This window comes from Myotis nattereri, assembly GCF_964212035.1.
Source record: "Myotis nattereri genome assembly, chromosome: 9".
Lineage (NCBI taxonomy): Eukaryota > Metazoa > Chordata > Mammalia > Chiroptera > Vespertilionidae > Myotis > Myotis nattereri.
Window position 1 is genome coordinate 56,548,562 of NC_138084.1, and position 16,755 is coordinate 56,565,316.

The following is a 16,755-nucleotide window of genomic DNA, read 5'->3' on the forward strand; positions in this document are numbered from 1 at the left end:
AATTTAAAATAGGCAAAAAGGCTCATCTAGAATAGCAGACCTACTCACTCCAAAAGATTACTTCTTCTTTTGAAAAATCTTCCACCTGTTTTAGTGAAATTAGGTGTATTAATTAATCACTTCAATAAATTATGATCAGTAAAGAGTCAGTATTGCACATCAAGCCTGTACTAAATTTCTTTTTACTGGTTCTTTCTGTTATGTGTTTTTATGAAAATTATTTTTAACTTAGAAAGTGTTGCCAAGATGCACTGTTTACTAACTATGTCTTCAGAGCTAAATCTGCAGGAACATTGCACATTTCCCATGTCTTTTTCTGACTCACCTTCCACAGAAGGGAGAAGAAAGAATTCCAAAGAGAGGAAGAAACATCTGTAAGTAATGTGTTTATGGGAATTCAGTGCTGGATGGTTTAACATGCTTGTTTGTTATTGGTGAATCAGAGCAAAAAAAAAAAAAAATGACAGTAGCATCTATCAACTTATATTATGCAAAATTTTAATGAAGGCAAGAGAAGTTATGCTGCTGATTTCAGCAATGTGCTATATTTGATAGCAACTGATAAAGGACGACAAAACAAAATCACTGAACTGTAAAAATGCCTTAATTCTTAAGGTAGTGAAGTGACTCTTCCTGTGAGCCAGTATAATGGCCAGGGAACATGAACTGATAGGATCACACAGAGTAAGCCTAACAGTGACTTAAAACTCAATAATTCCCTATTGAGACCCAGAATACCAGGTGGTGCAGCAATAATATTGCTTGATTCTGAACTTGAATTTGAGTAACTAATGAAATATTTTATCTTGTGTAGGAAGTAAAATTCAGATTTCCTATTAGGGATGTGACTACACTTTCAATATCTTCAACATAACCAATGTGTGCCAAAAGAGAGATCTTGTATCTATCTCAATGACCACTGACAGACATGATGCCCTTTGGTCTCAAAGTGCAAATAAACAAAGTACCTTAAGAGGCTGAAGCCTGGTGGGTGTGGCTCAGCGGTTGAGCATCAGCCCAGGAACCAAGAGGTCGCCAGTTTAATTCCAGGTTAGGACACACGCCCAGGTTGCAGGCTCCATCCCCAGTAGGGGGCATGCAGGAGGCAGCCAATCAATGATGATGTTCCTCTCTCATCAATGTTTCTATCTCTCTATCCCTCTTTCTCTAAAAAATCAATAAAAATATATTTTAAAAAAGAGATTGAAAACTAAGACAAACTATGCTGGGGGAAAAGTAAATAAAAATAATAGAGATCACAATGCTGAAAAGGGAAAAAAACTTATTAGATCTATATCCCTTTATAACTTATAGTAATAATATTTCCTCATTACTATGCAACAGTGATTAAATAAATTGAGGATAATATGACTGATTAAATAATTATGCCTAATGCCTGCCAAGGGAGGGAAGATTTCCCTAGACAGAGGGGGGAGATATAAAAATAGATACAACATCTGTAAAAGATTCATTCAGCATACAGTCGAAAGACATCAAGTAGAGTTATTAGCTCAGTAGTGAGGAAAATTAGATATTGACACAAAGTACCCGTATCAATAGTCTTATGCTAAATCTTCAAACATCTAATATATTTGCATGGAGCTTTTCTAAATCAAAGCCACTCTGTTATTCTTAGGTGAAAAATGTAATCTGAGTTTCAATGAATTTTTAAATTTTGTTCAATCTTCCATTTGTTCAACCAAAAACAATTTAAAGAGGACCAAGGCTATCAGCCGCACAGTGAGAAAGTGTAGCTCCTCACCAGGGAGCCCTTGAATCGGTCATAAAAATCAACAGTGGGCATCTGATAGTTTTAACTCACTTGAAAAGTGAATCATCACATCAGATATTCTTCAGAGCCTCTTTGGTGTACTGTGACCTGTCATCTTGCCTCATTCTCTGCATTTCCATTTTAAATAATCATAAATAAGAAAGCCTTGCTACTCTTTGGCAGAGGATAGCTGTTTGAATTTCAAAGTGTTAGCAATTGCACTCATTCCTTCTTTAAATCCCAGGTTTTCAGCTGAAGGATTCTTTATTGTATTCAAATCTTGTTCCATACGAGTTGTTTCGGTTACTCAGTTTACGAAGAGTCTTAGAAATTGATCGGGGTCCACAGCAAAACACACCGACTGTTTTCCTGGGAAGGAAGAGGGAGAAAATGGAAAATCAGGTGGAAAATTTGGCAGAACATAACAAGAAGTATGCTTTATGAGCATGTGCACGGTATTAACAAAGTTAATTTCCTGCTGCTAGGCCTACTAAAAACAATTTTTTTTTTTAGTTATTTCCAAATGTAGATGATCACCCAGAAGATATTTTATTTACCTCATGCTTTCCATACTAGAATTCAGGTTAAATTCAAAGAATGTAACTATGAGCACATATTTGCTTATTATTAGAGAGTGAGCAGTCTGCCTTAGCCTTTTCATTACATGCCACTGGTGAGGACAGAAACTATACCAACAGCAATAGTTGATGAATGTTCTTCCCCACTAGATCATGTCAATGTTTTTTATAGTTGTTTTATATATTTTTTTCCTAAAGGTCCCATGAATTTGCACGGGCAGTGATGAATTTGAGAAGAGAAAGAAAAGGCATTACCGATTTGAAAGGGTAATTTTAAGTGACTAATTTATATCCACATTGAAATAAAAAAACATTAATCTGGATACATCTTCTTTTTCATTTATGCACTGCAATAATTATAACAAATGCCAAGCAGCTTTTATTATTTGCTAACATAAAATTTTAGTAGATAAATTATACACATCCCTAACAAATAGTCTAAATAAATCCCAGAAAATGACAAATATTTCACAATAATCTTCTTCCATATTTGTTGACTTGCCGGAATTCTTCCTAGGACATGATTAACAATTCATATATCTTGGACAAATACAGTATGTTCTCACTGTCTGAAAATAATTGGTGCTGAAAAAAAAAACACAGTGAATTCATTTAAATGGGTACAAAAATTTATAACAAATACTGAAAAATGATTTTATTAAAAGTTTTCATCTTGAAAAATAAATCAAAGGAACTATGAAAATTAAACTTTCCCTTGCAGTTATGATTGAATAATGGGGACTAGATTTACCCTACGGGATTAAAGACCTAGGGGAAAAAAAGATATATGAAAAAAGTATTTGCAAAAACTGGACAATAGGTAGAAAAGAACAGTGAACCCCGAGAAAGAGAAAAAAGCAATGGGGTGCCAATAACTGTCTCCGCTTATTGCCTGGAGGCAAGCTACTGGCTGCAGCACTGATTAGTGGTCTCTCTGAGTTCAGGAGACAAACTACAACATTTGTGCAGGCCAAATTAGCTAGAATGTAGAGAAGAACATGGAAGGGAAGAGATATCTACAGAAAGAAGCTCTGGAGATCTATAGAGGATTATCTTTTAAGTGTTGGGTTGAATACTGATTTGCTCATGTCTGAGAAAAAAAATCACATGAATCTCAGGAAAGAACTCTCAGGAAGCAGTATGTCAAGCGCAATCCAGAATTTACACAAGCTTGAGAATAACTCATATTCCCATAAGCCAGAATGGAAAGATCTATATACAATACATGGGCAACGGGTAGTGTTCTAGAAAGGTACCACTTTATTTGTTAAAAAGGTAGAGTGGATATTGGTAAAATCAGCCTTAGATTGCAGGCTGCTCTTGACCTATACTAACAAAGCTCAAAAGCAATCCTTGAAAAACTTAACCCAAGTAACAAAACATTCTGCCAAACACAAATCCAGCAATAGATAAAAGAATAAATCAAAATTTGGCATTTGACATTTGAACTTCATAGTGTACAGCATTCAATCAAAAATTACAAGGAATGTGAAGAGCAAGAAATTATGAACTATAACTAGGAGTGTTAGGGGCTGATTTGTGCCCCATCTCAATTCATATGTTGAATCTCTAACCCACAGTAACTTAGAATGTAGCTATATTTGGAGATAGGACCTTTATACATGTGACTAAGTTAAAACGAGGCTGTTAGAGTGGACCCTACCCAACTTGACTAGTGTCTTTATAAGAAGGGAAAATATGGATATACAAAGAGACACGAGCGGGGCACATGCATAGAAAAATGTCTATGTAAAGAGGCAATAAGAGGGTGGTCATCTGTAAGCCAAGGAGGGGAGGTCTCATAGGAAATCAACCCTGCTGGCATTTCGATCTTAGACTCCCAGCCCCCAGAACTGTGAGAAGATAAATTTCTACTATTTAATCCATTTAGTCTTCAGGATATTGTTATGGAAACCCTAGCAAACTAATACAAGGAGAAAGGTAGGTCAATAGAAAAAGGCCCAGAATGGTAGAAATGACGGAATTATCAGACATGATCATTGAAAAAAATGATGGGAATCATGCTTCATATGTTTAAAGACAAAAATCAACAAGATGAGAAGAGAAACAGAAGGTTTTTTAAAGACCTACATGGAAATTGCAATGATTAAAAGCAATATTTAAAATGATACATATACTATGGGTTAACAGAAGACTAGGCACTGAAGAAGAAAACATATGTAAGCATGAAGACAGCACTAGAATCTATCAACATGGAAACATACAGAGAAAGAAATATTAAAAAAATGACGACAACAAACAAAAAACAAAGCTTCAGTGACCTATGGGATAATATCAACTCGTCTAAACTATATGTAACTGCGGCCCCAACCATGACAGAAGGAAAAAGAAAAAACAAACAAACATTTAAGGAGTAACTGATAACATTTTCCCCAAATCAAACGAAAGCAAACACATTGACTCAAGAATAAGAATTTAATGAACCCCCAAGGAGAATACACAAAAAGAAAACCACATAAGGCAACTTATAGTAAAACTATGAAAGCCAGTGACAAAGAGGAAAATATAAAAACAGCTAGAGGGGGGGGGGGGAAAGACACATTATAAATAATTAGCAAAAGATGAAAGATGAACTTCTTTTTACAAACTATGCAAATCAGAAGGCAATGAAGTGCTATCTTCAAAGGGCTGAAAGAGAAAAGAAAATGTCACCTATTGGATAACGATCAAATTCTTTTTTAAAAAAATTGAATTTAAAGATGTTTAATGCATTCTATGTTTGGTGGAACAAAACATAACATACATTTATTTAGCACAACCGTCTAGGGTACACAGAGCCAAGCTGGGGAAGAAGGCTTTTCTCCTCCTCATCCATGTCTGAGGATTGACTCATAAGCTGTTCCACTGTAACTATTCCCTGCACTAGTTGGGTACCACATTTTACATTTATTTTGTCCTTTCCGTGGCAGCATCAATTCACCATATTCTTTCAGGTCTTTAACCATGTTCAGCCCTCCAAGCTCCCCTTTCACATACAGCTGAGAGTAGGTTGGGCAATGGGAGTCTGTTTTCAATCCTTGTGGAACTTCTTCATCCTCCAATATATCAAATGACCCATTTTCAGTATCAGTCCTATTGAATTTGTTTGCTGAATCCACATTTAGCTTCCTGTGTGTTTCCTTGCATGGAGCATCACAGAAGCTGTATTTGCCAGGACTGTGAGCCTTGCCTCTACTTTGGGAGCTTTGAGCAAATTGTAGCTAGTTCTTCAAATGCTTCCAGCTTCTTAACTATGTCAAGTCCTCCTATGAACTCGCCAGAAACATAGAACTGGGGAGAGGGGGGCCAACTGACGGAGGTTTGGAGGCCCTAAGGAACTTCCTCATCTGAGAAGATACAAGCACTGCTAAACTGAATATTGTGTTAGGTGACAATTTCCACCATCTGCTTGCTGAAACCAACACAGTGAGGTTCCTGTATAGTCCCTCATAAGCATCATTCAGGCAGCAGCATGAGTTCATTTCTTTAGGCAAAGGTTGAGTTCTTCTTTGGATGCTCATGACCACTGGGTGGGAAGTTGCCCACGGGTGCATGTTGTCAAACATTTTTGGCCAATTTTGGTGCATGTGCAGCATCTAATCAGTATTTTTTTTTCAGAATTCTTAAAACAAGAAATAATTTTATATTTTTTAGATAATTCAGGTAGAGCTTCCAACTTCAAAAATGATACTTGTAGGTGTTCTTTGGCTAAGCTGCCATCACACCATTCATCTGATCACACTGTGGAGCCCATGGTGCCCAAAAATGGATCACAGGGGGACATGGGTCTTGAGGTACAGAAGCTCCTCAAACTGTTATGCTGAGATGACCTCCACCGCTGCCACTGTGGCGTCAGCCACCCAGCCACCACACTGCTACTGCCAGACGAGCCTATACCAAGCAAATTTGATAGCAAACAAAAATAACTTTCAAAAGTGAAGATGGAAACCAACTTTCAAACAAAAGGTGAGATAATTCATTGCCAGCCAACCAGCACTATAAAATATATTGAAGGGAACTCTTCAGAATGGAGAATAAAATCAGAGGGAAATTTGAATCTACTACACACTCTCCCCAAATTAAGAGGATCAAAAAGGTGAATGGTGAATAAATAGAATGTATATTTTGTCCAATTTTTTTTTTACTTCTTTTTTTTAAATATATTTTATTGATTTTTTACAGAGAGGAAGGGAGAGAGAGATAGAGAGTTAGAAACATCGATGGGAGAGAAACATCGATCAGCCGCCTCCTGCTCATCTCCCACTGGGGATGTGCCCGCAACCCAGGTACATGCCCTTGACCGGAATCGAACCTGGGACCCCTCAGTCCTCAGGCCGACGCTCTATCCACTGAGCCAAACCGGTTTCGGCTATTTTGTCCAATTTTGATCTCTTTAAAATATGATTGATGTTTAAAACAAAAGCAATAGCAACACATTTTGAAGTTTAAAGCAAATTTAGAACTAACATGAATAAGAACAAAAGCCAAAAAGATGCAGGGATGCTGGAAGTACATGCTGTGGTGTAACATTATCTGAAGTATACTGTGATGAGTTAATGATGTACACTCTAAACCGAAAACAATGTTTCTCCAACTTCAGCTTTATCAGAATCACCTGAGAAACTTCACAGACCACAGATAGCTGAGCCCATCATTAGAGCTGTAGATTCAGCAGATCTTGAATAGGGCTCAAGAATTTTCTTTTCTAACAATTCCCAGGGGAGAATGGATCCAAGGAATGCAGTTTGGAAAACAATGCCTTAGAGAAATAACTCAAGGCAAACAAACAGACAGGTATGGGTAATATGCCACTAGAGGGGGAAAAAAACAACACACAGAAACATAAAAAATACTCAGTCCAAAAGGAAGTACACAATGGAAAGAAAAAAATAGAAAAGAAAGAACAAATCAAATAAAAGGAAGCACTAGTAAATTGCTAAATTTAAACCCAATCAAAGGGAGTCAAAATACTCAAAGGGGAAAAGATGATCTCTTCAATAAATGGTGCTGGGAAAACAGAATATTTACATGCAAAATAATGAAACTGGACCCCTATCTTATACACTCACAAAGTTAACTCAAAAAGATTTCAAGACTTAAATGTAAGACATGAAACCATCAAAATCACAGAAAACCTACAAAAGTAGCTCCTTGAAATTGGTCTAATCAATGATTTCATGGATGTGACACCAAAAATACAAACAACAGAAGCAAAAATAAACAAGTAGGACTACCTCAAATTAAAAAACTATTATACAACAGAAGAAATGATCAGCACAATGAAAAGGCAACCTATGAAATGTTCATGTCTGAATTCTGACTCATTAACCATAGCTTTAAACTAATCATTATCTTTTATGGATCCTAGCCTCTTCATTTGTAAAATAATGATGAAGGCAAGGTGACTTCAGAAGCTCCTTCACCTTCCTTAACCATATAATACTGTCATATTCATTTTCTAAATTTAAAAAGTCATGCAAGGAAGGAACCACTCTCATACACAAGTGCAAAGTAAATTAAGTATATATTGATTCAGCTTTGCATTTTGGTAGGACAATATTGAAATGTGCACACCCTTTGATCCAGTAATTCCATTTTTAGGATCCTAACCTATTGGAATACTCTCACATGGGTATGAGAATGTATGTGCTGTATATGCAAAGATAATTACTGTCACATTAAAAGACAGGAGGCAACCTAAATATCCATACAGGATAGTAATGGTGATATCATCCATATTCTAAAATACTGTGAAGGTATAATGCTATAAAAATTTCATGAACAATATATGGTGTATCTGAAAAAGACTAAGCTGAAGAATTATATATTATAGATTCATTAAATTGTTGTTCAAATTAACTTTTATATTTTCAATATATATATTTAAATGTATATGCATTCATATGTATGTACATATACTCATGCACTTATATATTGTATATGTATTTATATATGTATATGTACTTATATGTAAATACATACTTTCATATGTGTGTATATATCTAAGTGTATGTGTGTGTGTGTGTGTATGCCAAGAATTGCTTAATCCAATTTAAATCTGTATTCTATATAGTTTATTATATTAATACCAATTGTTTAATATTCTGAACATTAAATTATAGCCCATCATATAGTATTAAACTTATTTAATTTATATCTTTCTTCTTTATTCCTATCTCTATATATTGTTTATGCAATTTATGTACACAAGGTTAACCAAAATTACACTTCTAAAATGAACCCTTCTATTTAAATAGTACCTTTTTCTAGTTAATGAACCCTTAAGATATTGATTCATTCTTTTCCAAACTATACTACATAAAAATCCCTTACTATAATGTGTTGCCCTGGCCTGTGTGGCTCAGTTAGTGTCATCCTGTGCACTGGAAGGTTGCTGGTTCAATGCCAATCATTGCACATGCCTAGGTTAGAAGCTTGATCCCCTGTGGGCGGCATGCTGGAGGCAGCTGATAGGTGCTGTTCTCTCACATTCTCTCTCTCCTCCTCCCTTCCTATCTCTTTAAAAAAAATCATTAAAAATATATTTTTAAAAATTAATGGATTTCAGTTGCCTGCCCAGAGCAAATGCAGAAAAGTGAAAGTTGTGCTGAATGTGAACAGTAGGTGGTGCACATTTGCTCATCATAAACCAACTTGAATCAGCTTGCTGTTTAAAGACAATGAAAAACCAAATAAACACACAAAATCCCTCTAAATCACGAACAGCATAACAAATACAAATTCTTAAGAAATAACAAAAGAAACCAATAATCCAAGTCTAATTCCCTGTAAATGATCCTCTATTGTTTTGGGGTTTGGTTTCAAAATGAAGCAAAAAACAAAAAAATCAATGTTTTCAACAGTATACTATGAAAACTAATAAAAGAATGCTTCTCAGAGGTCAGTTAAATGTCACCAAAGAGGAATGAGTCGTCGGTGGCGCATAGCAAGACCCAGGTCAGTCTGACAAGATGAACACACATAGGTGGATGATACTGGGGAAAGATGAAAAGGACTATAACCAAAACAGGGTTCACCTTCAACTGGGGCCTTCCATATTACAAAGGATCTCTGCTTTTTAAATAATGCTTCCCTCTTCAACCCCAAACTACTTCTTCAGGGGAAGGGAGTACAGAACATGGCTGGTTTCAAACATGGCAAAAATCTTAAGTATATGAGTATAGATTCCTTTTTAAATTTTGCTTTTGGGGCTCCACACCATAATTGCTAAAACAAAACCTCTGAAGATGGAGCCAAATGCCATGATGAATCTGATTTTTTTTCAATACCTCATGAATTGGGATTTTATTAAGTTTCTCCACCTGGCCAGTGTGGCTCAGTGATTGAGTGTTGACCTAAGAAACAGGAGGTCACAGTTCAATTCCCAGTCAGGGCACATATCCTGGTTGTGGGATTGATCCCCAGTGGGGGTCGTGCAGTAGGCAGCTGATCAATGATTCACTCTCATCATTGACGTTTCTCTCTCTCTCTCCATCTCCATTCCTCTCTCTGAAATCACTAAAAAAACATTTCCTTCCCCCAAAAATCTTCATCTCATAAGCTGTCTCATTCATTTGTAATCAAATATCCTTTTTATATTTATAAAATATATATTTAAAATTATAAATTAATCAACTACACACTAATAATTATAATGATAACTAAATCCAGAAAAATAATTAACACTAGATCCTTAGGGTCATAGGAAATTTTAAAAATTAAACAATCAATTTATGCACATTATTGTTGCAGAAATATGTTTAGTTAGCAACAAACAAAATTAGTTAAAATATAAAAATATATTGAATTTTGATAAAATTTTGCAGCTTTATCAGGATAGAAACACAAGTTCAAGTAGAAAACAAAATTGTGTTTAATTTCCAACTGCTAATGAAAGCTTGTTTGTGTATTTATAATATATGAGGTTGGTATCCAGAAACTATGATATTTAGATTCCAGTAGATATATGTTTAAAACAGTTACATTAATATAAAATGCCAACATCTGCAATGTGTTAGAAATTACAGGCTTAGCAACTACTTAACCTTATGATGAAACTATTTCAATGGCAACCTTAAAATGTGTGAATGGGTATATAGTTTTCAAAATTCTTTTAGATTAGAAGACAAATGGGTTGTCTACTCTATGCCCTAAAGTGAATTCTTTCCTTCAATAGTAATCTCTACCGATCATAGATAGTCCATAACGCTAAGATTCTTTACAGTTATAGCTCCCAAGAAAAATAATTTTGTTTAAAAATATTCCTGACTTAGAGACTGCAGATAACAACTAAGAGCTTCAAATAATGTATTCATTCTGATAAAAAGGTACAAAAAACTGACTTTTAAGTGCATGCATTGTTAGAATATTTGTAGAGCTCCCTTGTTTGCCAACATGATTTTGAAGCACTTTTCCCATGATCATCTGATATATGCTGTGGGAACGAACACTCATTTTAATATGGGCCTATGTACATTTAAAAGTAGGTGGAAGAGTCTAGTTCATATATAATTTATAGACTATTTCTAAGCCAAATTTTAATTATTTGGCATGACACTTTCGTGAGGTGTTCCCTGCCTTGCTTCCTCTTTTGATAGTGATAAGTGAGTGTTTAAGTGGCTTTCTAATTTGTAAACCCATTACTAAGTCATCTTAAAAACTCCCTGTAATGACTTGGGAATATTTTAATTGGATCATTAACCACATGTCAAATTTGCTGAGGAATAGCACTTACCCTCTGTTACATTTTGCTATTTCATCAAACAGGAGCTTCCACTGAGGACGTCCAGTATAAAGTCTTGAATTCAGCGCTTGATATTTTTCTCCAATTATTTTCTGCCACAAAGAAAGCATTACATTTTATATGACACAGAGTTGGCAAACTGCCCATTTCTCTAACCTCATTTCTGCTGGTGCTGTGGTTTCCTACCAAATTGCTGTGATCTAAAGAATATAAGTGGCAAATGGCAACCATGCCACTTATGAAGTACAGTAAGTTAGAACATCATTTCCTTCCTGTTTTCCTTTAAAATCCGTTCTCTTCCTGAATGCCATTATTACAAATGGCTGATTTGCTTCATTTTTAAACAACTACAATGTTGAAGAATGCATTCTAATTGCCTACTTTCAAAAAGGGCCTCAGCACATAAATTTTATTGAATTGTTTTTGCACTACAAATACAGTTGTCATATTCGGCACATTAGATGGGTAAAATACTACAAACTGTAATCATAAATTTGGGGAAATGATCTTAGACAAGACAACCTAAGACAGAAGAGCTCCAAATCTCGGGTCTATTAACAAATAACTCAAATAAACTGGTTTTTGCAATGAACAGACTATGAGAGCTGAAGAATCAGAGTGAAGTGAGAAGAGAGGAACAAGTGTCGGAGTCCCAGGCAGACAAACTGAGAACCAAATGCGATGTATACTCGATACCTTCATTAGAGCAATACCATGAAGTTAATGATACCGACTTGCTTCACGAGAGCAGTAAAATAAAATATTTTTACATACCAAGTAGGGAAGAACTCTGACTAGAAAAGGTAGGGAGAAATTAGTTTTGAAGTAACTGACAAGCATTCATAATTTGTATTCAAAATACTACAGAGAATGTATGATAGAAAATACTAAAATAAAGCGTGTGAAAGCAGTCATGCCCAGATTTACACAATTGTGCAGCCCTTCATGGTGTATGTAAACACTAATTTCTTCATCTATAATATGGGATAGCAATATCTCCTACCTCTTGAGTCTGCTGGAATTCCATAATTGTGTACATGATTGCTCAGCACAGTGTCTCACATAGTGAATAAATAATGTGATAGCTACTGCTATTCTTTTTAGTTTCCCTTGAAGGGAAATAAAACTTTTTTGTGTATGACCTTATTTTTTTCCCCCCATAAAACCTCCTCTTCATGCATATAATCACAAGACTGTTCAGTTATGGTCTGGCCTCAATAGGTAAAGAACTTGAGGCAATAGTGAAGAGGAGAGAGATGAAATACTCGTAAGGTCTGCTCTATCTCCCTGTGATATGGACAAAATAAATCTCCCCAAAAACAAACAAAATAAAAATAGCAAAACATAGGGTGCCCCCCCCCCAAAAAAAAGTATACACATTTTAACAGCTGGTAGCTCACTTTTGAAAATGTAATGTATTTTAATAAATGCTGCCTTTATAATTATTCAAAGTGTGTACATACATTTTGGGGGACGCCCTATATGTTTAACTTTAAGGACAAGCCATGAGTTTTCTGGACACATTCCAAGAGGCCTTCCTGTGGGAAACTTCTTCAAACCACCTGCAGAAATGTTCTCCCTGCACAGCCCTGCAGTAAACCTCCTATTACAGAGAGACTCGTTTCATTTACAGTAACATCCAGCCACATACCTGCATCCCATCTGTTTGACTGAGGTACAGCTGGATGTTGACATAGTCAGGTCTGTTCTCTTGCCAAAGCTGAGAGGACATAAAAGTAAGTAGACATTAAAATTATTTCTGTAGACTCAGACTTCCTCCTATTCTAACACATGGGATTCTAGAATTTGTTAAAATGTATCTTGTCTAATCACAGTGAATATCTACAAGCAAATACATATAAAACTGCATACATATACAGGGGTGGGCAAAAGTAGGTTTACAGTTGTCCCTATGGAAAAAGACATGAAGGTTTTCATTATTACAATAGCTTCATTAACTTGTGTTTTACATACTCACAAGTGTAGACCCACTTTTGCCCACCTCTTGTGTAGTGTGAAAGTAATGATTTAAAAGAAACTTATATACTGGGACTCAAAGTAGATGTTCTAGGAATGCAAAAGAAGTCATTTTGCTGATAGGGAGTGATTAAGTAGGGCTTCATCACCCCTCTGGCACCCTTTACAATCTTAAGGGCATGCAAGAAGTAACTGAGAGACTTCTATTGCCATGACTACCTGGCCGAGAGCTTTCTAGAAAGTTACTTAACTTTTCTAGGCTTCAGCTTCATCATCAGGACAATTATACTGTTGAAGGAGATTATTTCACAGATGGCACAGATGAATTATAAAATCCTAATAAAAACATATTTTACCTTAAAAGTGATGAGATGCTTATCAACACCCATAATACTTTGTTTGCCTTTGCATTTATTTATTTATTTACTTGTTTATTTACTTATTTATAAATATATTTTTATTGATTTCACAGAGGAAAGGAGAGGGAGAGAGAGATAGAAACATTTATGATGATAGAGAATCATTGATTGGCTGCCTCCTAATATTTGACAAAGGAGGCAAAAACATACAATGGAGTCAAGACAGTCTCTCAATAAATGGTGTTGGGAAAGTTGAACAGATACATGCAAAAAAAATGAAACTAGACCACCATAATACTTTTAAAATATAATCTCTAGTAATATCCCATCCAATAGCTGCCTCAAGTTATATCCAAATGCTAAATTCATTTTAAGGCCCTTTCTGAACTGAATCAGGATTCATGGATTTTAACTGAGAAGAAACTGAGGATTTTCCAAGTCCAGTAATGGGTAGCATCTCACAAAATACATGTTTTGTGCTGATTCTTATCTTAAACTAGAGGCCTGGTGCACAAAAAATTGTGCACTCGGGGGTCCCTCAGCCCGGCCTATGCCCTCTTCCAGTGTGGGACCCCTCGGAGAAAGTCCACCCCAGTGGGGACCCTCACCCGATGGAGGTTTGGCCAGCCTGGGTGAGGGGCTGATGGCTGTTTTCAGGCTGGCCACACCCCCTTTAGGGTGGGGGGTCCCCACTGGAGTGCCTGGCCAGTGTGGGTGAGGGGCTGAGGGCCATTTTCAGGCTGGCCAAGCACCCTGGCGACGGAAGCTCCCAGCCTCTCCTTTTCTTCTTCTTCTTCTTTTTTATTCTGGGATTTATTTACCTTCTATAATTGAAACTTTATTGCCTTTAGTGGAGGCCTGCAGAAAGCTTGGCTTCCTCCATCTCCAGGGGCAATCCACTCCTGCTCACTCCAGCTCCGTGGCCACGGCTGGCTGAAAGCAGGTATCTGGGGTTTGTTTACCTTCTCTAACTGAAACTTTGTTGCTTTCAGTGGAGCTCAGAGCCAGGCTGCGGCAGGCGGGGAAGCTTGGCTTCCTCCATTACTGGAGCAAGCAAGCCTCCTGTTCACTCCAGCTCCGTGGCTGCTGGCCACCATCTTGGTTGGGTTAATTTGCATATAGTTGCTCTGATTGGCTGGTGGGCGTGGCTTAAGGCATAGCGAAGGTATGGTCAATTTGCATGATTGTCTTTTATTAGTGTAGATGCCTACCAGGATGGTGCTCAAAGACTTCTATCTCAAAAACTGGTGTTTGTTGCCCGCAGCCCCCAGAAAGAACTATGAAGATCTGAATAATGACCTTAATGATTTCAGTGTCTCCATTTTAACTTCTCCCTCACAGCAGATACATAATAATAAATACTAAAGCAACAATTTTCTTCAAGTCCAGAGAGCAGTAAAAATAACAAATACATGGATGGACACAATCTTGTAAATGAATTAGGATTATAATATCATGCACAAAGATTATGCTTTTCATTTTTACTTCTCCTGCCTGCCACTCTTCCTTATTTTCCTCACAAATAAAAAAAATAGCAGAATGTAACTCTTGAAAGGAATTTTATAGATCACTAATAGGAATGATAGCCATCATTTATTAAATACATCCAATAGATTCTTTGAATAAGCTAAATCTCACATCAGACTTAAAGTGCTGTTATCCTCATTTATACATTGAAGGCATCAATGGGGTTTATAAAAGTCAAGTGATTTACCCAAGGTCTCAGAGTCAGTATGAAGTAGAGCCAGTGTCCCATTTTATTTTATCTTTTTTGTTGTTAAACCTCACCTGAGGATTTTTCCCCCCACTGATTTTTTAAAGAGAGAGAATGAAAGGGAGGGAGGGAGAGAGAGAGAAAGAGAGAGAGAGAGAGAGAGAGAGAGAGAGAGAGAGAGAGAGACCGATGTGACATTGACTGGTTGTCTCCTGCATATGCCCCAACACAGGCGGCTGGGATTCAGCCTTGACCAGAATGGAACCTAAGATCCTTCAGTTCCCAGGCTGGCTGTAACCACTGAGCAAAACAGGCTAGGACCCTGTCCCATTTTAAATGGAACTCCAAATGCCTGATGTAGCCCTGCTTCCTTTTTTATTTCTCCAGTGTGATCTATAGAAGTGAAGTGATGTGAAGCGAGGCATGTAGTTATTGGCAGAGTTGGTATCAGATCACCTGGCATCTAGCCCTGCACTCATTTCTAAACTCACCAGGTTGGACAATCCAGTCAAGCAAAAGAGCCACCTAAGGTGCAGCTTTTGTAATCATTTCAGATAGTCTGACACTAAGACTGAGCGGCGAGGGCAGCTAGATGATTATGTTCTAGGCATTCTAGAATGATGCATAAGAACTCACAGTTGGAAGACTGATATTATTATATTTAGGTTAAAATATCTAATTTAATTTTCAAGTTAAAAATACCCTTGCACCCCAGTCAGTGTTGCTCAGTGGTTGAGCATCAACCTATGAACTAGGAGGTCATGGCTGGATTCCTGGTCAGGGCATATGCCTGGGTTGTGGGCTTGATCCCCAGTGTGGGGTGTGCAAGAGGTAGCCGATCAATGATTCTCTTTCATCACTGATGTTGCTATCTCCCTGTCCCTCTCCTTTCCTCTCTGAAATCAATAAAAATTTATTTAAAAATACCCTTTCAAATAAGTGAGAATAAAAACTTTAAAAATTGAGATTGCAATTATATTTAGTAATTAATGGCATAAGCAAAATATAGCATACCATCCAATATGTCTAAAAAGTATTTGGATTAAAAATTCAACTCAGAAAGTGTGGGCTAGAATAAAATACTATTTTTTATATTTCAATTATAGTTGGTATTCAATATTATTTTATATTAGTTTCAGGTGGCTAGATACTAATTTAAAAATGATATATGCATCCCCATGTTCATGTTAGCATTATTTACAATAGCCAAGATAAAGAAACAACCTAAGTGCTCATCAATAGAGAACTGGGTAAAGAAAATGTGGTATATACTATAGGCAATGGAATATTACTCAGCCATAAAAAGAATGAAAGCTTACCATTTCTGACAACATATACAGTCCTAGAGGATATTATACTAAGTGAAATAAGTCAGAGAAAGACAAATACCATTTGATTTCACTTATATGTAGAATCTAAAGAACCAAATAAATGGACAAACAAAACTAAACAGACGCATAGGTACAGAGAAGAAACTGATGGTTGCTAGAGGGGAGGGAGTTGGTGAAAAAATTGAAGGGATTAAGAAGTACAAATTAGCCTGGCCAGTGTTGCTCAGTGGCTGAGCATCGACCCATGAACCAGAAGGTCATGGTTTGATTTCCAATTAGGGC

The 16,755-nt window shown here is 36.5% G+C and overlaps 1 protein-coding gene and 1 pseudogene across 2 annotated transcripts in view; both read right to left on the minus strand.

Moving 5' to 3' along the window:
* Nucleotides 1-489: 489 nt before the first annotated feature.
* The window catches only part of NOX4 (NADPH oxidase 4), a 152,449-nt gene continuing 136,183 nt past the window's right edge, over nt 490-16,755 (minus strand). The window contains exons 15-17 of the mRNA XM_081098394.1: nt 12,744-12,812; nt 11,084-11,184; nt 490-2,140 (exon numbers count right to left, since the gene is read on the minus strand). Coding sequence (XP_080954520.1) covers nt 2,020-2,140; nt 11,084-11,184; nt 12,744-12,812 — 291 coding nt within the window. The 3' untranslated portion in view covers nt 490-2,019. The remainder of the gene's footprint in view (nt 2,141-11,083; nt 11,185-12,743; nt 12,813-16,755) is intronic.
* LOC308524696 (glutaredoxin-3-like) lies at nt 5,178-8,086 on the minus strand (annotated as a pseudogene). The gene is made up of 2 exons: nt 8,021-8,086; nt 5,178-6,224 (listed from the first exon to the last, which is right to left on the minus strand). The product of its transcript is annotated as a glutaredoxin-3-like (transcript).